The sequence below is a fragment of the Myotis yumanensis genome, unplaced genomic scaffold, assembly GCF_028538775.1.
Source record: "Myotis yumanensis isolate MYYU_CA2020_CCGP unplaced genomic scaffold, mMyoYum1.0.hap1 SCAF_16, whole genome shotgun sequence".
Taxonomy (NCBI): domain Eukaryota; kingdom Metazoa; phylum Chordata; class Mammalia; order Chiroptera; family Vespertilionidae; genus Myotis; species Myotis yumanensis.
In genome coordinates, this window is record NW_027223767.1 from 37,584,487 (window position 1) to 37,608,642 (window position 24,156).

The 24,156-nt window shown below is 58.5% G+C and overlaps 4 protein-coding genes across 13 annotated transcripts in view; 1 reads left to right on the plus strand and 3 right to left on the minus strand.

Moving 5' to 3' along the window:
- The window catches only part of ZNF385C (zinc finger protein 385C), a 54,158-nt gene extending 50,495 nt beyond the window's left edge, over positions 1-3,663 (minus strand). For 4 of the 6 annotated variants that reach the window (XM_070395225.1, XM_070395222.1, XM_070395226.1 and 1 more), the window contains exon 1: positions 3,610-3,663. The gene's annotated coding sequence lies outside the window, so the exon portion shown is untranslated. Of the gene's footprint in view, positions 1-3,299; positions 3,367-3,609 lie in introns of those variants that run through there. The other 2 variants (XM_070395220.1, XM_070395221.1) reach the window with 2 other exon arrangements.
- Positions 3,664-6,124: 2,461 nt separating this feature from the next.
- Positions 6,125-13,686, minus strand: DHX58 (DExH-box helicase 58). Of its 4 annotated transcripts, none has more exons than XM_070394097.1 (13): positions 13,618-13,686; positions 13,220-13,388; positions 12,834-13,035; positions 12,286-12,476; positions 11,430-11,546; positions 10,816-10,942; positions 10,487-10,678; positions 9,563-9,816; positions 8,907-9,056; positions 8,656-8,817; positions 7,747-7,937; positions 7,042-7,138; positions 6,125-6,625 (listed from the first exon to the last, which is right to left on the minus strand). In XM_070394097.1, the coding sequence occupies exons 2-13, from the start codon at positions 13,385-13,387 to the stop codon at positions 6,563-6,565; spliced, it is 1,914 nt and encodes a 637-aa protein (XP_070250198.1). In that variant the 5' UTR covers position 13,388; positions 13,618-13,686; the 3' UTR covers positions 6,125-6,562. The 4 variants fall into 4 exon arrangements, 3 of the variants coding, with proteins under 3 accessions (XP_070250198.1, XP_070250196.1, XP_070250197.1); XM_070394095.1 differs by having other exon boundaries at positions 6,125-6,748; XM_070394096.1 differs by having other exon boundaries at positions 6,125-6,748; positions 13,554-13,625.
- Positions 13,687-14,198: 512 nt separating this feature from the next.
- On the minus strand, positions 14,199-22,270 carry KAT2A (lysine acetyltransferase 2A). Of its 2 annotated transcripts, none has more exons than XM_070393939.1 (18): positions 21,917-22,270; positions 21,649-21,772; positions 21,163-21,308; positions 20,966-21,055; positions 20,508-20,689; positions 20,235-20,426; positions 19,237-19,343; positions 18,922-19,032; positions 18,696-18,832; positions 18,397-18,605; positions 18,076-18,202; positions 16,409-16,519; positions 15,838-15,981; positions 15,498-15,612; positions 15,371-15,407; positions 15,228-15,291; positions 15,007-15,091; positions 14,199-14,900 (listed from the first exon to the last, which is right to left on the minus strand). In XM_070393939.1, exons 1-18 carry the CDS (start codon positions 22,253-22,255, stop codon positions 14,707-14,709), a joined length of 2,514 nt encoding a protein of 837 aa, XP_070250040.1. In that variant the 5' UTR covers positions 22,256-22,270; the 3' UTR covers positions 14,199-14,706. The 2 variants fall into 2 exon arrangements, with proteins under 2 accessions (XP_070250040.1, XP_070250039.1); XM_070393938.1 differs by having other exon boundaries at positions 18,696-18,835.
- A 1,255-nt stretch (positions 22,271-23,525) lies between these two features.
- HSPB9 (heat shock protein family B (small) member 9) lies at positions 23,526-24,008 on the plus strand. The gene has a single exon (XM_070394830.1). The coding sequence runs from the start codon at positions 23,526-23,528 to the stop codon at positions 24,006-24,008; it is 483 nt and encodes a 160-aa protein (XP_070250931.1).
- Positions 24,009-24,156: the final 148 nt, after the last annotated feature.

Here is a 24,156-nt window from a genome sequence, read left to right on the forward strand (position 1 = left end):
AGGACAGGTACACAGGCTGGGGCAGAGCGGCTCACAGAGCCGCCCGGGGACAGAGGGGCTGGGAGAGGCTCAGCCCCTCAGACACCCTCTGCGAGACGTGGGGGAGCAGAAGTGCCAAGCGTGGAGCCTGGGTGGGGTTTGCAGGGAGTCCCTTCTGTCCCCAACACTGAACCCTGCGGGCACCTGGCTCCTGACCACTGGAGCTGGCGGGTCACCCAAGGTGAATGAAAAGTCACCCAGGGGGGAACTTGAGCCTGCGACGGTGGCGAAGGCTCAGGCGTCTGCAAAGCGCATGTGCAGGGTGGGTCTGCGGGGGTTCCATTCCCAGGATTGCACTTGAAGCGGTGTTTCGGGATGGACAGCTGGAGACAGCAACATCTGCGAGTGTAGGTGGCATGCAAGCCTGCGTGTGTGTCCGAGTGTGAGTGTCGTGTGTGCGCACGTTTAGATGTGTGTGTGTCCACTCCCATTAAGCACTTCACAGCCCTAATGAGGCCAAGGTGGCAGGTATGGTCCTCAGATAGCCCAACTGGAAAGGAGGGAGTGAGTCAGAGATGGCCATCAAAAGGCCGCACGCCTCTCTCTTCTGAACAGACAGTGTGTCCAGCTGCCACAGGGCCCTCAGCTACCGTCCAAGACCAACATGCCATTCATTTCCTCCAGGGATGACTCCCACCGCCTGGCCAGCTTGCCCCCACCTTCTTTCCCACTGAAGCCCAAGAGGCAAGCTTACAGGAGGACCCACATGACAGACACACGGCCCCCTCCCTGGCCACAGGCCCAGTTCCCTCTGAGAGGGCAGCTGGAGGCATGGTGGGTCCGGCCCTGATCTCCCCCGAGTCTAATTCCCATTCCTCCTGTTGCTGTGGCCTCGTTTAGCTCCCTCCTTGCTCCTTGGTCCAGCGAGCGCCCACACCCTCCCCACACTCAGGAGATAAGCAGCCCCTCTCCTGCTCGTTTTTCCCTCTGAAGCATCACAGGACATTAGGAAATAAATTGTCCCAATTTTGGGTGGAGAATGAGGTCAGGAGGCCCCCGGGGGCCCGCTTGTTGGTGGCAGCTGACAGTCTTCATTTCACCTTGAAACTCCCTCCTGGTCCAGGGAAGGTGTCTCCTCAGGCCAGCTTTACAGGAGCATGGCTATATCGGGGGACAGCCCGCAGGAAGGGGATTCACCAAAGAGCAGCGCCGTTGATCACAGGTGCTGCAGGCCCACCCCTAGTATTTGCAGGCCTTGGGGCAAGGGGACAGACGGGGGCCCACACACACACATGTCTAACTATTTAAACGTTATAAGCCAAGCAAACACACTGTTCATTCAAATATGTTTTCATAACGACATGGAAAACCAGGTTCCATTTCGGATTTGCTGACTCCGGGAGTTCTGCAGGAGGACAATGCCGTGGAGGGAGAGACAGCTGCCTCCCACGCTGGCCCCGGCCATCGCTCCCTTCCTACTGCCGGCTCCCTTCTGCCCTACAGTGACCCACATGCACAGCTGTCCCTTGGCTGTCCCCAGGGGTCCCTCAGGTCTGCGGTGCACACCTAGTGGCATAGGCTGCCCTGAGAACAGGCCCAGGGCAGAGGCTAGAAGGGCTGGGAGCAAGCGGACCATCTGGGCAGGGGCCTCCAGAGTCACAGGTATGGGGACTGTGGTCTTGAAGGTGGTGAACAGGTTCTTCCCCTTGGCCCTGCTGATTCCTCACCCCACGGGGAGGGCAGTGGCCAGGGAAGTGCCCAGTTAGGGCACAGGCACCTCTCCCTGGCCTAGGGTTAACGGTGCTTACTATATCCACCCTTCCCTAGCAGCCTCCGGACCTCTGGCCAGGGACTGAAGCTGTCCTTCCACTGGAGGGCTGCTTGGACGATCCCCAAGCAGAACTTTCAGTAACTTCTATTATTTATTTTCTTGGAAAAAGTGCAGCTTGATCCCAACTTGTGGATTTCTGGAGGTGGGGACGGCAGGGAGGTGATGACAAGAGGGCATTTTTTCAGTTGGGTGTCAGCCAGTGTGTTCCTAAGTGGGCTCCTGCTGCCACTGGCCCCTGCCCTGCTGGGGTCCCTCTCCTTACTCTGGAGACAAAAACAGGGCAACTAAGAGATGAGGGGTCCCGGGCAGCCCAGACGGGTCCAGAAGAGACCCAGGAGCCAGCAGGGGCGAGGGCTGGTGGAAGAGTGGTGATGAAGGGCATGGCTCTTACTGGCCAAGTTTAAAAAAAACTTTCTACCCCCACCCCCTGCAGATCGGCTTTGCTGTCCTACACACGAGGGGACACTTACACTGGCTGAGCCCTCACCAGGCGCCAGGCACTGTGCTAAGCGCCCTACGGGCATATTCTCACTTAATCCTTGCAGGCACCCTATGAGGTGGGTTCTATTATTATCCCCATTTTACAGGTGGGGAAGCAAACTCACAGGGGGTGAGTAACCTGCACGAGGTCACACAGCAGGTAGAGGTGACAGCACTCCATCCGGTCTAACTGACCCCCAGGCCCCCACTGTTCCCACTGGAGCACATTGCAGCCCAGAAGCAAGAAGCGGGCAGACAGGATGAAGGTCAGATACGAGGAAGAACTTTCTGACAGTGACTGTGTGTGTGTGTGGTGGGAGGCGGCAATGGAACAGGGAGATTAGACACAGGAAGCCCGCCCACTTAAGCTGGGATGTTGGTCTGCCTGGAGGTCTGTGACAGTCACCGGGGCCCTGGCTGGATCCGTGGCCCTGACCTGCCTCTGCTCTACAGCTCGGCGTCCTCTGCTCTACCCCAACCCAGCACCAAGGCCCAAAGTCCGACTCTCCTTTGTGGCTCCAAGCATCCCATTGAGCTGTCAGCTCAGGACCGCCTCTTCCAGGAAGCCTTCCGTGAGGTTCTGAGAGGCAGGATCCCTCGCCTACAGCCCAAATCCCACGGAGGGTGCCAATGCACCCCGTGTCTGCAGGAAGGGCCCGTGCTGCGATCACCTCCCCACCCTGGCTCTGAGACACGGACACAGAAAACATCGAATCAGTCCCCAGGCCCCTAGGTCCCCCAGGCCATCCGGACGACCCCTGCTCCCCCACACCCCCACCCCCCTCACCCCTCACCCGCGCATGTCTGTACCCAGGTGTAAAGAGGTGGCGCAGGTGCCCTGGAGCTCCTCAGAAAACCCAGCTCAGCTGTGCTGTGTTCTATGTGCCTCGGCTCTCACCTCATTCGCACATAGAACAGAAGCCAATTGGGTCACCCCCATCGCTAAGTGGGGGCGATAGGATGCTGCGAAGGGGTGAGGCATGGGGCCCGCTAGGCAGAGGTTCCTTACCCGGAGCTCCGCAGTCACGAACCCCAACCTGCTCTCCTCCAGAAAACTGTGCGCCCAAAGCCCAGCTCTGCCTGTTCCCATCCATCGGAGGCGGCAGGGCCTCAGGGATGCGCAGCCAGGAGCCCCTAAACTTCCCCCGAGTTTAGCCCCACCCGCTAGGTGCAGCGCGCCGGCGCCCAGAGCCCGTGGGGATGTCCTCACTGCCCCTTGGGGTCCCCCGGTTTTGAGACGAGGGCACCGGACAGGTGTCCGGGGCTGCCTGGTTCTCCCGCGCTGGCCTCGAGGTCCTCAGCCCGCGTCGCTGACTTACCTGCGGGGCAGAGAGGAGCCCGCCGCGCCACCTGCTCTCCGTGCGCTCGGGCGCAGCGCTCCGTCCGGGCGGCCGGCGCGGCGCGGGGCGGGGCCGGGGGCGGGGCCTGGGAGGGGGAGCCCGGCCCAGCCCCTCCCTGAGTCGCCACGGGGTGGGTGGACCGGCTTATTCAGGTGGGGAGGGAGGGGGAGCCACGAGGGAGGCCTGGAGCTCCGGCTGTTCTGGGGGCTGAGAAGTTAGCATGCCTGCGTCCTGGGGACCCCAGGAAACGCCCCCCTCGGGCGGCCTTGCCCCGGAGGCGGTGGCTCCCTAGGAAGACCCCTCACGCGAAGAAGAAAGGCCGGGAACTCCTCCTTGCCCGAGTTCCCCCTTCCAACTGAGCTCGGAAAGCGGTCCCAGTGGTAAGGTGGGCGCGATCTTGACGCTCCCTCCAAGTCAGGGCCCCCCGTCCAGAGGGGCTCAGGCCACTGAGGGGACCATTAGGTGCCCTGGGCATCTGTATCCTCGGTCCATCTCTCCCTGCGACAGCCCCCCCCCCCCCCCCGACTCCAGTGCCAGCTCAGGTCCCTCAGCTGTCACTGTCTAGCCCTGGAATGACAGGCGCCCGGACTCCGTGCGTCCAGCTGCATTCAAGGCCGTGGAGCTTAGCACCCCGGGGCCCCGCCCCCTCCCTCTGTCCCCCGTCGCTAATTTTATTGACCTGTAAAAGGCACGCTGCTGGCAGGGGCGATGACAACTGAAGGTGAAGTGGGAGCGGATGGGCCGAAGGGACCCAGGGAGGTGGAGATGGGACAGAAAGGAGAAGGGTGACTCTGGGAGCCAGAGCCCGGAGGAAGGGCCCTGGGAAGGAAGGGTGCACTCTCTTAGGGGGATGGAAACCAAAAGGCCTAGAACTGGGCTTTCAGCTCTCAACCAGAGAAGAGGGGGGCTGAAGAAAGAAGATACTGGAGAAGGGAGAGTATTTTTTTTCCATCTACCCTGAGGCAGGACCAAGGATGTAGTAGGAGAGGTTAGATGGCAGGAAGGACTGCCATGCGGCTCTCAAATCTCAAATCTCTGCCCTAGCCCCCTCCCTTCCTCTTGAAGGTGACTCCTGCCTGCTGGGCCTCTTCCTACAGAAATAGCCCTTTCCCTGAAGAATCAACCTAGATCTTGCCTTTCTTTCCTTCTTGTTAAAATGAGAACAGGAAATTTAGGCCTTTATAACTTTCCCCACCCCCATGCCTATCCTTCAAAACCTTTGGGCCTCTGCCAAGCGCAGGGGAGATGACCTCGGGGTTCGGGGGAGATGGGGCATTGGGGTTAGAAGCTTTCATGAGGGGGCAGGGGCAGGAAGGCCTCACATTTTTGATGGCGCTCAAATTTAGACTTCTGATGCTCTCTCCAAATAAGGTTACAAGATAACCAAAAAGAGGGGTGTTTAAAAAAAACAACACACCTTTAACCTTCAAAATATACCACAAAGCAGATTGTGGATGGGGAGTGAGAGGGAGGGATTATAATGGGCGCGAGGAAGGTTTTCAGGGTGATGGCTATGTTCATCATCTTGATTGTGGAAGCGCATACATACATTAAAATTTATCAAATTAAACACTATAAATATTTAGTTTATTTTGTCAATTATGCCTCAACAAACCTGTTTTTAAAATACTGCATAGTTTCACCCAGCTGGCGTGGCTCAGTGGTTGAGCATCAACCTGTGAACCAGGAGGTCATGGTTTGATTCCTGGTCAGGGCACAGGCCTGGATTGCGGGCTCGATCCCCAGTGTGCTGTGCAGGAGGCAGCCAATCAATGATTCTTTCTCATTATTGATGTCTCTCTCCCTCTCTCTCTCCCTCCCTTCCTCTCTGAAATCAATAAAAATATATTTTTAAAAATGCTACACATTTTCTACACCATTTTTCTATTTATTTCTAATTTATGGGGGAGCCTCAAAAAAAAAAAAAGAAGAAGAAGAAGAATGTCAAAGGGCCAAGGGAAACTTCGGTGATTCCTAGTATAGTAGTTCCCTTATTCATGGAGGATATGTTCCAAGATTCCCAGTAGATGCCTGAGACCATAGATAGTACCAAACCCTACATATACTATGTCTTCTCCTATACGTACATACCTATGATAACGTTTAATTTACAAATTAGGCACAGTAAGAGATTAACAACTAATAATAGAACCATGATAACATATGCTATAATACGTTATGTAAATGTAGTCTCTCTCAAAATATCTTACTGTATAGTACTCACCTTCCTGTGATACGAGATGCTTCAAGGTCTGTGTGATGAGATAATGAGGTTAATGACGTCGGCATTGTGGCGTAGTGTTGGGCTACTGTAAGGGTTGTTCAAACACAAGCACTGTGAAACCTGGACAGATGGTCTGACGACCCAGATGGCTAAGTGCCCACCAGGCCGATAGCACAGACGGCATGGGTACACCGGACAAAGGGATGATTCACGTCCCAGGTGGGACCAAGCAGGATGGCATGAAATTTCATCACGCTACTCAGAATGGTGCACAATTTAAAACATATAAAACGTTTATTTCCGGAATTTTCCATCTAATATTTGGACCGCAGTTCATTGGGAGTAACAAACTACAAAAGCGAAAGCATGGATAAGGGGGCACCACTGTCCAGTGTGCCCATTCTGCCTCAGTTCTGCCCCCACGCCACTCCCACTCCATCGAGTGCGTAGACGTGTCTGTGTGGGTGTAAAGGGGTGGGGGGGGGGGGAGGAGGCAGGGGATGAGCTGCGGCCCTTCAGCTGCTTCCTCAATGTGGGAGTTGAAGTCAGTCTGGGCACCTGGGGTTCCTCTGTGGCTGGTCAGCAGGCCCCTGAGCTGGTGACTCTGGCAAGGAGGAACCTGCACCGACTTTGCTCAGGAAAGATGCTGGCTGCTGCGGAGTCTCCCGCCCCCTACAGTTTGATGTGGGTACTGCAGCGACAAGATGCTCAGTCCAGGGAGAGGTCTGACAGGGCCTGGGCACAGTGCAGCACGTAGTCGAAGTCAGGCACCTGGAAGGGCACGGAGGACCACTTCTTGGCCTGGATCCGTCCCCGCGGTGTCTGCAGCAGCATGGCGCGGACTTTGAGCGCCGGCAGCTTCACCGACTTGTAGATCATCTGCAGCCCCCAGAGCTGGGCGTGGGACAGAGACGGGAGGGTTTGGGTGTCTATCCTCTGACTGGGCTTCTCTCCCCAAGTTAGGGTCTCTTGATGCGGGGCTTATGTCTCCTCCCTCAGACAGCGCTATCGCCCTCATCACACTGTGGGCTCCCTGAGAAGGGGTTGGACCACTCTCTTCAGACTGGGGGCTCCTGGGGCGGGGGCTGTCTCCCCCACCCCAGGGAGGGCACCCTGGTGGCAGAGGCTGGGCTTTCAGAATGAGGGCTTCTAAAGACTGGAGCTGAGGGCCATGGCCCAGCACTTACTTCCCCACAGTTCTTGCAGCTAATGACACCCCCAGGCACCCAGTCCTTGAAGACTCTGTCGATAGCCACAGGCTTGTCGGAGACGTTGTAGTAGATCCTAGAAAGAAATGGGAGTGGCCACAGACCTCATGGACCCCCAGCCCCAGACGGCTCGCCATCCTTCCTGCTGAGCCTCTGCCCAGCCTTGGGCCTGCCTGCCTGTCAAGAGGCACAGAGACTTCGACACGCTCGGCCTGTGCTGCCTCCATCCCACTCCCTCTGCCCAAGTTCAGGCCTCAGCACCATCCATGTGTGAAGACCACGGGCACAGTGGCCCAGCACACAGTAGGCGCCTAATGAATACTTCCTTAACGAATGAACAAATGGAGGATGGGGGAAGGCTACCCGCTGGGGGGCGGAGGATGAGGGGATGGCTCAGGGACAACCAGCCCCTCTGGATGTCTTCAGAGTACGTGGGACCGGGGGGCCATGGTGCGGCCCCTCAGCATTTGGCGTCCTGAATGCCAGCTCTTGCTCAACCACATAGTGGCTGTGGGAGCTTGGGCAAGTCACTGAGGCGCTCGGAGCCTCTATTTTCTCACCTGTGAAACGGGATGGTGATAAAACCTGCAAACTCGGTACCTGTTCAAATGCTCTTTAACCTCCCAAACTCTTAAGGCACCCCACTCTTCCTCTCATCCAGACAGCCCCTTCCACAGGTCTCACGAGAAGTTGGGGTTCACATTGACGTGGTGGGTGCCCTCCACCTTCCGCAGGTCGCTCCCGTGGCCCACGGCCACCATGCAGTTGACACAGAGGAGCTGCACGTGCTCTGCCAGGAACTGCTGCTGCCGACTCTTCTTCTGGGCCGCCTGGGCCGCCCGCCTGACCAGGGCTTCCCGCTGCAGATCCCGGATCTGGGGGTGGGAGGGGACAGCGGGCATGGCTGGGGCCCAAGAGACCTGATCTCGAAAATGCTCCCAGAGGGACAAAGGGCTCCCAAGACCTGAGATGGATCGTTGGCACACAGAGGGACTTTCCTCAGTCCGCCCTGGAGCCTTCAGAACAGCTCGGTGGAGAAAGTAACACTGGGTGGGAGGGGCAGCCCAGGGAGCGAGGCAAGCTTTCCCACTGAATCTTCACCCCACGGTGGAGGATTTCGTGCAAAGTTGCTCCTTTGAATCTAACATGAGGTCCCGTCAATAATTCCGCTGGGACAACAGGAGTCAACAGGGACGGTGCCGTGCGAGGCTGGACAACGGTGACTCCACCTCAGGGGACTGACTTAAGTCCGGGTTCTGCGCTTATTTGGGGCATGTCTTCGTTCCCCCGCTGCTTGGTTCCAGAAGGGCTGTAAGGCGGCTCTCACAGATACACAAAGTAGTGGGTGGTGACGATACATTAAAAGCCCTGGACAAGGCCTATTCCCAAGGCATTTTGAAGACATAACCATTGTCTTCCCGGCAACCCCATCCTTGGCCTCTACCCTTCCCTGGATTCAGACCTTCACCAGGTGGGCCAACTTAGCCCCCAGGGGGAGGGGGGACAAGGGTGTGAATGTGTTTGCCTCAGAGACCTTCCAGGCAGACTGCCCTCAGCCCTCCTCCCCACAGGGCGCACAGACCGCCCACAGACCTTGGCCTGGTACTCAGCCTGGTCCATCTCCTGCACAGCAGCCACTGCCCGCTCCATCAGAACCTCGAGTACCTCGTTGGTCTGCTCCCGCCGCAACTCCCGACTGCCCTGGGTGGCCACGAATGAGTACACACTCTGATCGGCCCGGGCACGGCCCCTTGCCTGGGGAGGGAGGTAAGAGAGGGGCCTGAGTGGGGCTGGGTTCCCACACAGGATCCTTTGAGGACTGTTGAGTGGGGTGGTTTGGGCACCTGGACCATGGAGATCTCGTTGGTCAGGAGCCCGTAGCGCACAATCACATTGCACTGGGGGATGTCCAGTCCCTCTTCCGCCACACTCGTGGCCACCAGGAGGTTCAGGGTACCGTCCCGGAACTTACGGATCACGTCTTGCTGTTCCCTCTGGGGTTGGGGGAGGAGAAAGAGGATGGTATATGAGGTGCTCCAGGCCTACCCTCTTACAAGCCCAGTCACTCCTGGTTCAGCCCTTTTATCCAAAATCTTGGCCCCTTTTCTGAGGGACCCTGAGTCTCCATCTCTACCTCCAAGTACCCCCAGGATCTTGCCCATTTTTCCAGGTGAGTGTCTAACCCGTCTCTCCCCTGGGGACTCCTACGGGTCCCTGCCCCTGCACTCTAGGAGCTCTCAGGACCTATTCTTCTCCAAGGGAACCCAGGCCCCTGATCCTCTGTCCTGATGACATCACTCACCTCTACCCTGTAGACCCCCTTGTTTCTGCCTCTCTGCCCCGAGACCCGCAGAATGGGATACCCTTCAGCCCTCGGGATCTCAGTGTCCGTCTCCCTTCTCAGCCCCGCCCCCAACCCCGGACTCTCTGTGCTGAAGACTCCCCTTCTCTTCTCCCCTAGGGAATCCCCAGCCTCGGGCGCTTTCCCCACAGCCCCCACCTGGGTCATATGGGTGGTCTGGCTGCTGCTCCCAGCCCCGATCAGCAGCTGGGCCCTGATGTCCACGGTCCGCAGACCCGGCTGCTGCTGGAGCCAGAGCAGGAGGGAGTGAGCGCTCTGGCGGGTGCGGGTGAAGATGATGCCGCGGTGGCTGCCGGGACTCCCAAACTGATTCTGCAGGATCCGTTCCAGCATCTCCAGTTTGGGGTTCTCCGGGCCACGAGTTGCCAGGAGGGCCAGCTCATTCTTGTGGTCTGCCGGAAAAGCCCAGAAATCAGAGGGACAGGACTTAGGCCTGGAGGTGGGCCGGACAGGAGGGCGCGGGGCTCACAGGGATGAGATGGCAGGAATCAGAGGGGGCCTGGGGTTACCTGCTCCTGCCTGATTGCCCCTGAGCAGCACCAAGAACACATGTAAGCACACCCTCTGCCTGCCCAGCCTCAAGGCCAGCCAGCCTTACACCCGGGGTACAGCCTAGATGCTCCTTATCCAGCACCCCCTTCAACCCTGCCACCAGGATGACCCTTGACCTTTTCATCTAACCCAGGACTGACTCAACCTCAGGTCTGTTCAGAAAGATCCTTGCCCCTCGCCTGTGCTGAGGCCTCTAGTCTTAAATTTCGCCCTCTGGCCACCTCATTTCCCTAGTTTAAAGGTACCATACACACTCCACTTAAAGATAAGAGTCCCAGTGAAATGATTTTCGAAAAATATTTGTCAATAACGAAACTAGTTTTTACATCTACAGAAACCTTCACAAATGAGGACACACCTCTTTTGTCATATCCACAGCCTTGACTTTGGTTAGAAAAACAGGGCCCCAGACCTCCTGTTGGCACCTTCCCAACTTGTTGGAGCCGAGCCCCGGCCTGGCTGGCCACTGCCCTCTAGCCCAGTTCCAACCCCCTTCCCCAGGAGCCTCACCATCGAACAGAGCCAGCAGCCGGCGCTCAGCTCGCAGGACCTGGGTCTTGGTGGCTCGCTCCCTGTCGTAGAAATCGCGCAGCGTGTCCAGGGCGTCCACGGCGCGGACCGTGTCGTGGATGAGCAGCGCGTCGTTGTAGCGACGCAGGTGAAGCGCATACGCTCGCCGCTCCATGAGCCCGGCCTCAGCCGCTGGACCCACAGGGGACTCGGTGTCAGAGCGGCCACGCCCCCAGGGCCACGCCCCGCCCAGGCCCCGCCCCCAGAGGCTGGGCCCCGCCCCGCCCAGGCCCCGCCCCCAGAGGCTGGGACTTCCCAGGCCTTCTCACCAGTCTTGCTCAGCTCCACCACCTGCTGCTCATATGTCTGCGTCCCGAAGTCCCGGCTCAGTTCCGGCATCTCCAGGTGGTCCTGTACTTGTTCCATGAGCTTCTTCAGCATGTCCCCGAACGGGTCCTACGAGAAGGGTGAGGGCGTGAAGGATGGAATTCCTCTACAGCCACGGTGTGCGGGGTCCTGGCTGGAGGCAGGGGTCAGCTTCCCGCACCTGACTCCTGTTCTGTCTCCTCCACCCCATATGTGCCCTTGACCTCTGGCCTGAGCACAGTGACGGCTAGTCCCTGTCCAGCCTGTCGTAGCAGACACCAGGCAGTGTCCACGCCGCCGGAGAGGGCTTGGAACAGCCTCAGCACAGAGTGCCCCGCTTTATGGTTTGCAAAGCGCTCTGCTGCACGCGTGCCCAGGGTTTGGACAGATGTCCACGGCGGCATCTGAGTGAACCAAACAGGAGGACCGGCCCCATTTCGCAGAAAGAAGAAATGGAGGCTCAGGTACATAGCAAGTGAAGTGAAGTCACAGAGCTCTGGCGACAGTGGCGACAAGGCTCAGCCCCAGGTGGCCTAATTTCACTCCAGACCCCGCGCCCGCCCCTCCCTCCACACACCTGGCTGCGCCTGTGGCAGAGGTCGTACTGTTTGCAGGGCAGGCGGTTGTGCTCCTGCAGCTCAGGGAGGTGGGTCTGGGGTGACATGATGCGCCACGTGTCCAGGTTGGCACAAAGCTGGGCAACAGAGAGGTGTTCACTGGAATGGGGGGTTGTTCGGTGGGGACGATGGGCAGAGCTTTGGGGCAGGATGGGTCCCAGCTGAGGCAGGGCCATTGGGGGTGGGGACTCATTTATTCGATAAATGTTTATTGCTTGCCCAGTGCTGTTCTAGGTGCTGGGGACACAGAGCACCTTACATGGCAGCTGGGGAGACAGATGATAAACTAGTAAAGAACAACAGAATGAGAGGATTGCCGATAGTGTTAACAAGCTCTGAAGAGAATGAAATGGAATGATATGGCGGAGTACAGTGGAGGTGATCAGGGGAGGCTCTGAACAGTGATGTTTAAGTTGTTCCCTGAATGACAAGAAGGAGCCAGACAGGTAAGTACGGGGGAAGGTATTCGGGCAGAAGGAATGGCAAGTGCAAGAGTCCTGAGATGGGAACAAGCCTGATATGCTCAAGCTGCAGAGAGAAGGCCAGTAGCGCAGGAGTGGGGGGACGGGGGGGAGAGCGGGAGCAGGGAGGAGGTGGGAGACTTAAGCAGGGCTAGGTCACAGGGAACTCTCTAAGCCAGAGTAGAGTGTTTATTCTAAGTGCATTAAGAAGCCTTTGGAGGCTGGAAGTTAGGTGAGGAAGGGATCCGGACCCTGCCTGGGGGAGCTGGCCTAGGACTGGTGGGCAGGGGGTAGGGCAGGCCAGGGAGGTCCCGGGTGAGTCAGGTGAGGGGAGGGTCACAGGGACCAAGCTGACCTGCAGGATGTGGTCAATGGCTCCATCAAGCTTGGTGGCCCTGCCAGTGCCCGGGGAGGCTGTGAGACCCAGCACCTGGGGCAGGGGCCTTGTCCCCTGGAGTTTGTGCTCCAGATACCGGCTCAGGATGACGTTGTAGACAGTGTCTTTGTGCGTGTGGTGACACTCATCCACCACGAGAAGAGAGAAGGCTGGGGGCACACGGAAAGGCTGTGAAAGAACCTGTTTGCAAAGCCCTTCCTCCCATAAGCTTTGCTTCATGTAGTTCCCAGAATTCATTCGAGAATTCCTTCCTCCCTTCACAATTTGCAGTCAGACCCCAGAAAACGGCCAGTCAGGCATGATTTACCTCCATTTCACAGATTAATAAACTGAGGCTCAAGCTGGAGAAAGGGACTTACTGCACTGTAGCCAGGTCTTTTTCTACCAGGGTGTATGCTGGGGTTTGGTGAATAGGGAAGCTGACTCCCACAAAATCTCCCATCTTTACTAGAAGAGGGGCCCTGGGGGTGGCAGGCAGGGGTGCCTCAGGTGCACCCAGCTCTCACCATTGAGCTCCACGTGCTCCTCCTCCTCGGGGCTGCTCAGCGCCATCTGCAGCAGCTCAGCTGTGCAGATGAGCAGGTCATTCCTCCGGGCCAAGTGTCCAAAGCCGGGTCGTAGCCCCATGTCCCCACTCAGGGTCGCAATGGCCCAGCGCCCATCCAGCATTCGATTGAACTCCTCATAATGCTGGGTCACCAGGTGGACCTGGGGTGCGGATGAGATGGGGAGAGGAAGCGGGATCTGGGTGTAGGGGATGGGCGGAGGCCATGGCTGGCATAAGTGAAAAGATGAGCTGAGAGATGCCACAGAAGCTCTGGAGTTCTGAAGGGTCTTGAGAGGCACGGAGGAGCTGAGAGCCCACAGAGGGGCGGGCGGGCAGACCACTTACCCTATTGACCAATACAACCACCTTGGCCCCGTCCACGGTCTCAAGATGCCTTTTGGCCACATAAGCAGCCGCCCGGGTCTTCCCGGCGCCCGTGGGCAGCCATATGATGATATTCTTGCCCTCCAGGGCAGGCATGATCACCTCCCACTGGTAGGATCGCAGCTCCATTCTGGGAATGGCAGGGGACTCAGACCCTGGCCCTCCTGGCCCCCTACTCAGCCCAAACCCCATCAGATCTGCTCCCGACCCGCTCCCAGCCAACCCAGTCTGGTGCAGAGACCTCCCTTTGCCTGAGACTCCATCCTGCTTGAAGGAGATGGATTAGGGAACCTACCAGGAACCAGATCTGGCCGAGGGGAGGCAGGATTCAGACAGACCTAAGCCCTGCCCAGCCTCACCTTACCACCCGCACCGCCAACAACCGCAGCCCTGCTTGGCTGAACCCGGATGCCTGCTGCCAAGCTCTGAGCGATAGTAAATGAAACTGAAACTGAGGGGCGGGGCCAGCCCAGCTGACTGGAGCTCGCCCAGCTGACTGGAGCTCTTACAATCTCTTCCCTGCCCCTCACAAGCCTCAGACTGAGGAAGAAATGCTGCTGCCAGGAAAGCACCATTTGCACCTGGGTCCTGCGGCCACCCTGCCCCCGAGAGCAGAGTCCGCCCCCACCCCACCCCACCCCTCCTCCTTCTGGAGTCAGCTGTGACCGTGTCACCCAGGCAAAGGCAGCCCCGGGGAGATTTGGACCCTGCCGTCCAGGCACCCAGACCAGCAGGCACCCGGACCAGGAACAGCCGGGAGCAGGGAGAAGGGGAGGCTGCAGCCAGGCAGGCCCTGGGGCACGGGACCGGGCATGAGGCCTGCTGGGGAGGGGTCCTCAGCACAACCTGAGCTTAATGGGCTCCAGCTTGCGGGAGGTACTGGCAGGAACAGGTCAGCCTGCTAAGGCCTGCGATGCTACTGAAGAAACAATCACACAGAGAAAAAAAAAAGAGCTTTATTGATCCCTCCAAGGGATTAATGCCAGGAAACAAATGGTCCCCATGTCCCCCACCCCTGGGGGACAGACAGAACACAACAGTGCAGGGCAAGGCATGGCCCCTCCAGTCCGGGTTGAACTTCCAAACCCTGGAGCCCCCTCATTCAAGCTAAAATTGTCAGTCCTGCCCTTGAGGAGACAGTGACCTGGGCCAGGCCCAGGCCAGGCCTCTAATAAGACACCACAGCTCTGTGGGGACCAGGGTATGCTCTGGCCACAGGCCACTGCAGAGGCGCCAGTCCACACCCAGGAGACCCCTCCCAAAGTCAATCACAATGAAGGGGGGGCAGGGCTGAGGCTTGGGGTGCGCAAGGGCCCAGAAAGGACTGCAGGGTCAGGGGCTGGAGTGTCTCGAGCTGAGAGGGACCTGGGCACCAGGGCCTCCCTAGTGATCAGAGCAGAACCTGAGGTGGAGACATTCAAGGTCGAGGCTGTGGCCCAAGGCTGGGACTACTTGTCAATGAGCCCTCCCTCCTTGAGCTTAAAGTAGAAGAACTTCTCCAGGGCACTGGCGCAGCGGCAGTACTCGCTGTCCGGGGGGTTGTACTCGCGGCAGTTGGCGATGACCCGCTGCAGGTCAGCCACGAAGAGCTTCCGGGTCACGTAGTAGCGGCTGCGCAGCCGCTCCGTCATGGTCTTCAGGTCTGGGCAGCGGACAGAGGGCAGGTCAGGGGGCTGTGTGGCCGAGTGAAGGCAGGAGCAGGATTTGCGGTGGAAGTGGAAGGAAGGGGTCGGGCAGAGCATCCTCACCAATGGGGAAGCGGATGACCTCATAGTAGTCCGGGGCCTCCGACTTCTTCACAGGCTCCATGAAGGGCCAGGCACTGGGGTGTGACTAGAGAGGAGAGCTGAGCTGGGACCAGGATCACTGTGGCCCATGCCCAGCTCATGACAGCCGCCCACCCCACACTGGGTCATAAAGCCACAGCCACTGGCACAGGGACCCCCAGAAGGGAGCCTGGTCTCCCCACCTTGATCTGGGCCAGCAGGTTTTTGAGGGTTGTGTAGAGCTGGTCAGGGTCCTTCAGCTCCTTCCTGGGGCGATAGATGTCAAGTCTGAGGCTCCTGGTCCCTCTGCCTCCCCCAACACCCTGTCCCTCCACACAACACTCACCCCTTCTCCTTCCCCAGTGGTTTCCAGCCCGTCTCTCCTGCAAAGTGGAGGGTGCGGAGAACGTCCCTAAGAATGCCCGTCCGCACGTCAAGCAGCGCGCCCCTCCCGCACCCAGAGCCCCGCTTACGAATGCCAGGGACACTCTCCACAGGAATCTGCCTCACACCTTCCTTGAAGCAGCTGAGCCCAGGGTAGACCTTTCGGATCTGGGCCTGTTTGCGCTCAATCAGCTTCTTGATGATCTGAGGAAGGAGGGGTCTGAGGGGCCAATCCCAGCGCCAGCCACGGCCCTCCCAGGCCAGTCAGAGGCCCCCGTCCTGAATCCAGGAGCCTCTCCTCCTAACTTTCCCAAGAGGCGGAGCAAGAACCAAGATCCTGGCCCTACCTCATGCATGGACATGTGGTACACATGCTCATCCCACACACGTGCTCACCCCCACATGCACATTCCACAAAAAGCACACAACCTCCTTCTGCTTCTTGATGATGTGGGAGAGCTCCGTGTAGGGGATGCGGGGGTTCAGCTCACACTCCATCAGTGTCGCCCCCTCGTAGTCCTTGATGTAACCCAGGTAGCGGCTCTTGGGCACCTTGATATCCTTGGAGAAGCCCTAGGGAGTGGGAGACACGACCCCACCCATCGGCAACACTTTTCCAATTTAATGGCCCCTCTCCCAGGAGCACTAAGGGCAGCTGCATGCCATGTCCCCTCTCTCCAGCTCCCGAATCCCCTCCGATAGTGCCCAGCACAGTGCTCTGCACTTTGAAAGCTCAATCTGTCCCTGGAAAGATTCTAGGTCAGCCCCCTTCCACCTCAGCCCTAAGAGCCTCCCAATTCTGCCGGTTACCCTACTGCCCTCCAAGTCCTATTCACAGGGGCGGCAGGAGGGAGAAAGAAGGCAGGAAGGAGATCCCTGCAGATATTAGATGGAACAGGGGCCTGAAGCGACTCCCAGTCCATCCACACCAGGGGGCGAGACAGAATGACTCCTGCCCCAGGTGGCCGGCAAGTGTGGGGTGGGGTGAGGCGAGGGTCACCTGCTTTTTGAAGTAGCCGATGGCATACTCGTCAGCGTACGTGAGGAAGTAGAGGATGTTGTGTTTGATGTGATACTCCTTCAGGTGGTTCATCAGGTGAGTCCCATAGCCCTGCAGGGGAGGGAGCAGGGCTTACCAGGGGGAGGAGGCAGGCCTGGTGCTGGACAGACCTCAGAAGGGCCCAGGGCGGAGGAAGCAGATTGAAAGGAGGAGGGGATACCGGGGGATCCAAGGCAGGTAGTAGGAAAGGCAACCAGTAGAGGAAGGGAGGTTATAACGAGAAAACTGAAGGACACTGGATTTCTAGGCACTTGCTCTAAGTCAGGTGACCAAGTCTCAAGTTAAGTCATGAGGTAGGTACTGCGGCCAACTTACAGAAGGAAAATCGAAACTCAGCTACATGAGAAAATTTGTACAAGGTCAGGCTGTCAGGCACGGCAGGGCTAGGAGCCAACCCCAGTCAGGAAGCTGCTGTCCACAGGCTACTAGTTCCTGGTCCCCGGCCTCAGAATCGAGAAGGGGAATACCAAGGGCCCTGCTTGCCACAGCACATGAACCCTGCAGAGACACTGACTCCCACACGTGTCAGGACCATGGAGGCACCACACAGAGCTGGGGTCTGTAAAAAGGAGAACCAGGGGCCCTACTAGTGGGTCCGTTGTGATCATGAGAGGCTAGAAGCCAGGACTATCACCCAGCACAGGGCTACTACAAAAATTAACTCCCCGATGGATGTAAACATTCTTGTGATGACAACATTTCAGGTCCATGTAAAAGCGTTACTGCCCTAATTGGTTTGGCTCAGTGACTAGAGCGTCGGCCTGTGGACTGAAGGGTCCCAGGTTCGATTCCGGTCAAGGGAACATGCCCGGGTTGCGGACTCGATCCCCAGTGGGGGGTGTGCACAAGGCAGCTGATCGATGATTCTCTGTCATCACTAATGTTTCTATCTCTCTCTCCCTTCCTCTCTGAAATCAATAAAAATATATTAAAAATAGATATATAAATAAAAAATAAAAGTGCTACTGATTCTGCCCTGGTCAGGTGGCTCAGTTGGAGCATCGTCCCATACACCAAAAGGTTGGGGGTTCAATTCCCGGTCAGGGCACATACCTAGGTTGCATGCAGGTTCGACCCCCTCTCTCAAATTAAGAAAAACATATCCTTGGGTGGAGGATTAAAAAGAAAAGTGTGACTGATTCTCAGGATCCATTTGTCAACAGGTGTTTTCTTTCTTTTTTATCCTGAGGATTTTTTCCCATTGATTTTTTTAGAGAGTGGAAGGGAGAGGGGAGGGAGGGAGACAGGAGAGAGAAACATGGATGTGAAAGAGACACATTGATTGGTCGCCTCCCTCGCACACACCCTGAATAGGGGCAGGAACGAACCCGCAACCCAGGTATGTGCCCTTGACCAGGAATCTAATGCGAGACCCTCTGCTGCGTGGGCTGACACTCTAACCACAGAGCGGAGTGAGCTAGGGCGACAGGTTATTTTCTTACTCCACCGTTATCAGAGCACAAGCGCCACCTTGTGGGGAACTGAGGAACTGTTTGGCCACTAAAAGAAGTGTTGGGGGCGGCTGCACCACCACATCCTCTGCTCTGATCTGGTCTGAACTCAGAAGCAGGTGTGGGATGGGGCAGCGGCTGGGGGCAGGCACCCACCTTGACCTGCTCATTTGAGGTGACAGCACAGAAGACAATCTCCGTGAAGCCCTGGGTGGGGAACATGCGGAAGCAGATCCCACCGATGACGCGCCCGTCCTTGATCAGGGCCAGAGTCTTGTGCTTCCTGAGGGGAGAGGGGACAGGTCACGCTCCCTACCTGCCCCCCAATGCTCCTCAGGTCCCCACAGCCGTGGTGGGCTGAGCTGTATTCAGGGCTGGGAACTGAGGAGGAAGAACCAGAGGCTGGAGGAAGAGGCCTAGGGAGGGGTGTGGAGGCCAAGGATAGGCGCCCGGATGGGGGCTCTCCTGGGGACGCACGGGTCAAAGACGAGGCGGGCGATATACTCCTTGGGCATGCGTGGCAGCTGATGGGAGAAGACATTCTGCAGCCCCACCAGCCAGAGCAACACCCGCCGGTTGGCCTTGGGTGTCAGCGAGTTGCCGATGACGTGGAATTCGATGATGCCGCGGCGCTCCTCCAGGCGGGCTGTTTCGTCCCGGGCTGCATTGGCTGACAGGAGGCTCGTCTGGGCACCAGAAAAGGGGCAGTGAGCAAGGACCTCAGGGCCACAAGGGCCGCTCCCCACCCCTGCTGGCCAGCAAGCCAGGCCGCCTACCTCGGGCCCCAGCATGGCAGCAGGGTCAGTGATGGTGAGCATGACCTCGTTGACCAGCTCCATGGGGATGTCGCCCATCACACGGAGCCGCTTGGCGTCCTCCAGGGTCAGGTTCTCTGGGAGCTTCCTCTTCTCACCTGCTGGGGAGGCCGGGAAGGTCTTCCAGGGATAGGCAGAGAGGCTGGGGTGGGGGAGGGCTGGGTGGGTGTCACGGTCAAGTACCCACCTGGCATGGGCTCAGCACCTCCAGAATCCAGACTCAAGGAGCTATTGCTGCCCCCACCCATGGTGGGGCTGAAGATGGGGGCGCTGGGAACGACGGCTGCACTGACTGCAGCTGAGAGAGACAGGAGAATCGGGGGGGGGGGGGGTTTCCAAAGGTGTTGGTGGGTCCTAAAAGGGGATCCGGACCCTCCAACCCCCAGCTGAGCCCTCCTGCATTTTTCCCTCCTCCTCTTCGAAGCCCCTCTTCCACAGCGGGGGGCGGGGTCAGCTGAGCTCAGCCAGGCAGAGAGCTTGTAAAACCTGCTGTGGCACATACCTGGCCGGGGCACCAGCTGGGTCCCCTCCGAGGGTGGCATGGTGAAGCCTGACTCCCAGATCGGAGAGTTTGCCCCGTAGATCTCCTCCTCCAGCATGGACAGGAATCTGTGGGAGGGTACAGTCTGTCCCACAAGTCTAACCAAGGGAGCAGCCTGGGCCAGACACTGGGGGGCTGGAGGTGGGTCAGAGAGACCAACCCTCTTCTCAGGAACTGGGAGCCTAGGAACAGAGACAACCTCTGCCTTCGGACCAGGAGGAGGTACAGTCCCCTGCCTCCTGGGAGACCCCAGCTGAAGGTAGGAGGACAGGACAAATCCAGGACAGAGACCAGAGGCCCAGTTTGCCATCGTGTACAGAAGAGGGAGGCAGGGTCTGAACGGATGCCACTCTGTACTGTGTGACCAGGTCGGGCACCAAATCACCCTGGGCCTCAGTATCAAAATGGGGTCAGAACCCACCCCCTCCTGCCACCTTACTCCCACCTGGTGGCAGAAGAGACACTGGAGGTTCTGGATTAGTCAGTAAAGGCTTCCTGAACTGGAAAGCTATGAGCAGGTTTAAAATGAGAGGAAGGTGTGGCAGAACAGAGGAAAATCCTTCAGAAAGAACTAGAAGAGGAGTGGAAATTGGTTCTGCCTCAAGTATAAGCTCTGGTTTTTTTTGGAGTGCTGTGGTAGGAAGGATTCTGAGGCTGTGTCCAGGCCCCGTGGGAAATAATTGGTATAAGACATATACCAACTGTAGACACCAGGGGTGCGGGCAGGGGTAGTGTTAGCACTCGGGCCATGTATCTGCCATCCCCTGACTAGTACAAAAGGCAAATGCTAACAAGTTGCGTCTGGGCCGTGGGCAAGTCGGCCAGGTGGACGCCCAGATCCCAGAAGGCTTATGGAGGGAGAGGAGGGACCAATCCAGGAAGCCTTCCTGGGAAAAAAGGGGACAACAGGGAGGATGTGACCTTGGGGCACAATCCTGATAGGCCAGAAGGAGCCTTACTTGGGGAAGTGGGTGAGGATGAGGGTCCTTTTCTCGGGCACCAGCTTGTCCTTCTCCACCCGAAACTTCTCTAGCAGCTGCCGCCGGGTGACGGTGAAGATGGAGCGAAGCAGGCTTCGCCCGAAGACGTGAGTGGTCTCGTAGCGGGGGAGGCTGTCGCAGCTCTGGGGCACGTGGCAGTAACAGAGCCATCTGCGGACAGTGGGGAGGTGATGCGCGCGGAAACCGCTGAGCCTACGAGCGTCTCCCCGTGCTGTTCCTGGCTGGGCCTACCTGGTGTAATTGACCTTGTAGGTAGCCACGTCCTCAGCCTGAGACCTCTGCCGAAATTGGGCAGGTGTCTCAAGCTTCCAGTAGTTAAGGCAGAGCAAGAACATCTTCGAGAGCTCGAACATGGTCTGCCGCTCCCGGGGAGCCAGATGACTGAACTTGTACTGCACAAAGTTTAGCACACCCTGAGAAGGGGCGGGAGGGGGGACAAAACCAGGAAGGAGGTGTGAGCAGCCAGCATGGGCTTCCTGTCCAAAACTGGGGGTTTGCTGAGGGCAGGGGCACGGCTCTCCTCTCATTCCGAGGCTCTCTGTGAAGAGACACTATGCCCCCCCCACGACCCCTATGCACACACTGAGGTTAGCACAAAACATCCTCCCTTCCTGGAACCTCTCCCCTGTTCCCAGTCTCCTCACTCCTCCAAGATGCCCCCAATTCTCTCGCCCCCTTCTTCATCCCACCTGCTCAATATTAGGCTTCTCAAATGGGGGGCTGCCCAGAGACCCCTCCACCACCGGCCGGGTCATCTGCAGGATGCATTTCCGAAGGAGCTGGAGGTAGAGGAAGAGGGAGGGGCAGAGGTCAGCAGAGATCAAGAGCTGCAGACCCACCGGCCTCCACCCCTTTGCTCACTCACTTGCACGTGGAGAAAGCTCACCTTGAAGAGGTAGAAATAGACCTGTTTGGTGTCTGTGTCTTCCTCCTTGTGAACAGACATGAACAGATTCTCCACATCCACCACCATCCCCAGCAGCCGGTTAATCTCCTCCTCTGACACATTCTCCAGGTGGGACACATGGTCCGCTGCAAGGACAGGTGGTAGAGTTGGGGGAAATGGACAGAAGAGATCAACAGGACGTCCGGCCCATCTTCATCACCAGCCAAGATACACCCCGGTCCCTCTCTGACCGGAAACGACACTGACTATTCCTGTGTCAGCCCCTGGGTGGCCCCTTGTATTTCTGTATTGGCAGATTTCCTTTCTCCTCCTTTGGGGCATACACCCTCCCCACCCAATCCCTCCTTAGAAGGCACCCTCGGTTTTTAAAAGATGAAGCTCTGTGGCACTTAAGCCACCCTGCCCAAGCAGGAGCCAGGACCTGCTTCTCCCCCGCCCCAGCTCCAAGGGCACTGCCTGCCTTACCCAAGGGGTGCTCACAGCTGCGGCACAGCTCACTCAGGTTGGCAGCTGGCTGCTGCAGGTCCATGCGGGGTGCGGTGGGGGGCTTGGGGTTCTTCCAGCCGTTACACTTGCAGGTTTCATTGGCCTGGAGGCAGAAGGATCCGTCAAAAAGCCTGTGTGTATCCCAGGGACGAACGAGGAGCCTCTCCCCGGCCAGAGCTTCGCTTCCATTGCCACCCGAGCCCTAGGATGTCCCAAACCCCGCCCCCGCCCCAGGCCCCGCCCCCACCTTGCAAGCCGAGAAGACCCCTAGCTTCTCAAGCTTCTTGGCGCGCGGCAGTCCCCGGACTTGCGCCTTCCTCTGGCTGGCGCGCTGCTGCTGGCTCAGGCCAGGTCGAGCCGGATCCCCCCCGCTCCCGGTACCCCCACTTCCTACCCCGGGCCCCCCCGTCCCAGCGCTCCCGGCTGGGGCTGCAGCTGGAGCGGGGGCAGGTGCCGGAGTGGGAGCCGGAGTCGGCGCCGAAGCCGGGCTGGGAGTGGGAGTCGGGGTGGGGGCGGGGGCGGGGGACTGAAGGGGCCGGGGCTGCGCGGCCGGGGCCGGGGTCGAGGCCTGGGAAGGTTCCGCCATGGCCTCCCCCGCAGCGGAGCGGCGCGGCGCTCCCTGCCCTAGGGCCGCATGGGCAACGGGCGCGCAGTACGCAGGCGTCCCGGACCCAGAGCTTGATGGGAGTTGTAGTCTTCCACCGCTGCTCCCTTCGCCTCCACCTTCCAGACTTTTCTATCCTGTCTCTTGGTCCCAGACAGCCAAGTGAGGCCGAACCAGCACCCCAGATGGATTCCTTCTCACTGTTCCTCTCTCTTGAAGGCTTCCAGGGCGGTCAAGATCGCTGTCCTCTTGGGGTTCTGGTGGGGGGACTTGGGGGCTCTGCCCTCCTCCCAAGCCCCGCAGGTGAAGTGCAGGCCCGGGGACTGAGGTCGAGTTGGCTGCCCGCACATCCCCCTCCCACCCCTACCCTGTCCCTGTCCCACATGTCTCCGGAGACAAACGTCAGCTACGGAGATTAAGCAGCAGCAGTTCTATTTCTTGACCTGTTGGGATCATTCAACTACCCTTTTGTGCACTTTTCTGTATGTCCGTTATACTTCCATAAAAAGGGTTTATTATAAAAGTGATGAGTACCAGAGGCACGGTCGCGGCCACGACAAGGCTGCCACGGTGGGGACAAAGTAGAGGCCGAGGAGGGCGGGAGTTTTCCCCTGTGTTTGGGAACGGCTCTCCTTCAACATCCTGCGAACCTTGGGGACCGCATCTTAATCGTTGTGGCCCCTGAGCCCAGCCCACACCTGCAGCACAGTAGGCCCAGGATGGATGGAGGAAGCCAGAAAGATGTGTCCACCTCCCAATCTCCAGTGTGTCACAGGATTGTGCCTCGTCAGAGAAAGGACGTTCCGAAAATGGAAAATGGATTACCCTGTGTTCACACTCCAGTCTGGGAAGGGGGTGTCCCGATGGCTCGATGTCATCTCCACCCTGCGCTGATAATGGGTCCATTGGTAATGGTTCCGGCCTCCTTCATCATATCCAGTTGGACCCTCTGACGGAGGTGGGGAGGGGCCCAAGAAAGGATCCAGGATAAAAGCAGCAGCGGGCGTGCCAGGGCGAATGACAACCTGACCGCGGAGGTAGGAAGTGCACGGCTGACCCTGAACTCTGACTCTGCAGAAGGGAAGGGCGTCCCGCTGAACAGAGCAGAGCTGCTGAGCAGGAGCGGAGCTGGGTGGGGCGCAGGAGGACCCTCCGCTCTTGGATCCCGCCCCTGCGCGAGCGCCGAGCACTACACTCAGAGCCTCCGCTAGACTCAGAGCCTCGTGCCCTCGGACAGCAGTTGGTCACTCGGATGCAGCGGGTCGGTAGCGGTCTCCCCCAGGGGAGCCAGGTGGTGTCCCGGTCTCCCAGCACAGCCCGCACTGGGCAGAAGAACCAGGTGGCCACGCTGCCGGTGCAGCGGCTCGGGGACGATGTGTCAGCTGTGCGGAGCAATGTCCACGTGGAGAACGGTTTCAAAATGAAGATGGATGCCCAGGGCTTCAACCCGGAGGAGCTGGTGGTGCAAGTGGACGGCCAGTGCCTGACGGTGACGGGCCAGCGGCAAAAGGAGCGCTACGGCTCAGATGGGAGCGGCTACCGCATGGCGCAGAAGATGCGCCGCCAAATGCTACTGCCACCGAACCTGGATCCCGCCGGCATGACCTGCTGCTTAACACCCTCGGGCCAGCTGTATATCCGAGGCCAGTGCGGGGCGCTGCCTTCCGCTGAAGCCCAAACAGGACACTCCTCGAAACTCAAGAGTCACCGCTCTAAGGGTTCCAACTTAGCCTGACCCAATAAACAACCGCCATAGTGAGCAGCAGCCTTAGTGTCCGTGGTCTCTTCTTGGGGTTGGGGTCAGAGGTGGAGGTCCGATGAAGGTAGGGGAAGGCCAGAAAGGCCCCTCAAAGTGGTGGTGCTGGGAGAAGCTGGGAGATGGG

Excerpts from the sequence above, each read along its gene's own strand:
- DHX58 (XM_070394095.1), bottom strand. The coding sequence starts at position 13,387 with ATGGAGCTGCGATCCTACCAGTGGGAGGTGATCATGCCTGCCCTGGAG. Across the intron at positions 10,679-10,815 it reads GGTGGAGCTGAGCAAGACTG|CGGCTGAGGCCGGGCTCATG; the intron begins GTGAGAAGGCCT and ends CTGTGGGTCCAG. Across the intron at positions 6,749-7,041 it reads GCTGCAAGAACTGTGGGGAA|CTCTGGGGGCTGCAGATGAT; the intron begins GTAAGTGCTGGG and ends TCCCACGCCCAG.
- KAT2A (XM_070393938.1), bottom strand. The coding sequence starts at position 22,255 with ATGGCGGAACCTTCCCAGGCCTCGACCCCGGCCCCGGCCGCGCAGCCC. Across the intron at positions 21,309-21,648 it reads CAGCTGTGAGCACCCCTTGG|CGGACCATGTGTCCCACCTG; the intron begins GTAAGGCAGGCA and ends CTGTCCTTGCAG. Across the intron at positions 19,033-19,236 it reads CCAGCTGGTGCCCCGGCCAG|CTGCAGTCAGTGCAGCCGTC; the intron begins GTATGTGCCACA and ends TGTCTCTCTCAG.
- HSPB9 (XM_070394830.1), top strand. The coding sequence starts at position 23,526 with ATGCAGCGGGTCGGTAGCGGTCTCCCCCAGGGGAGCCAGGTGGTGTCC.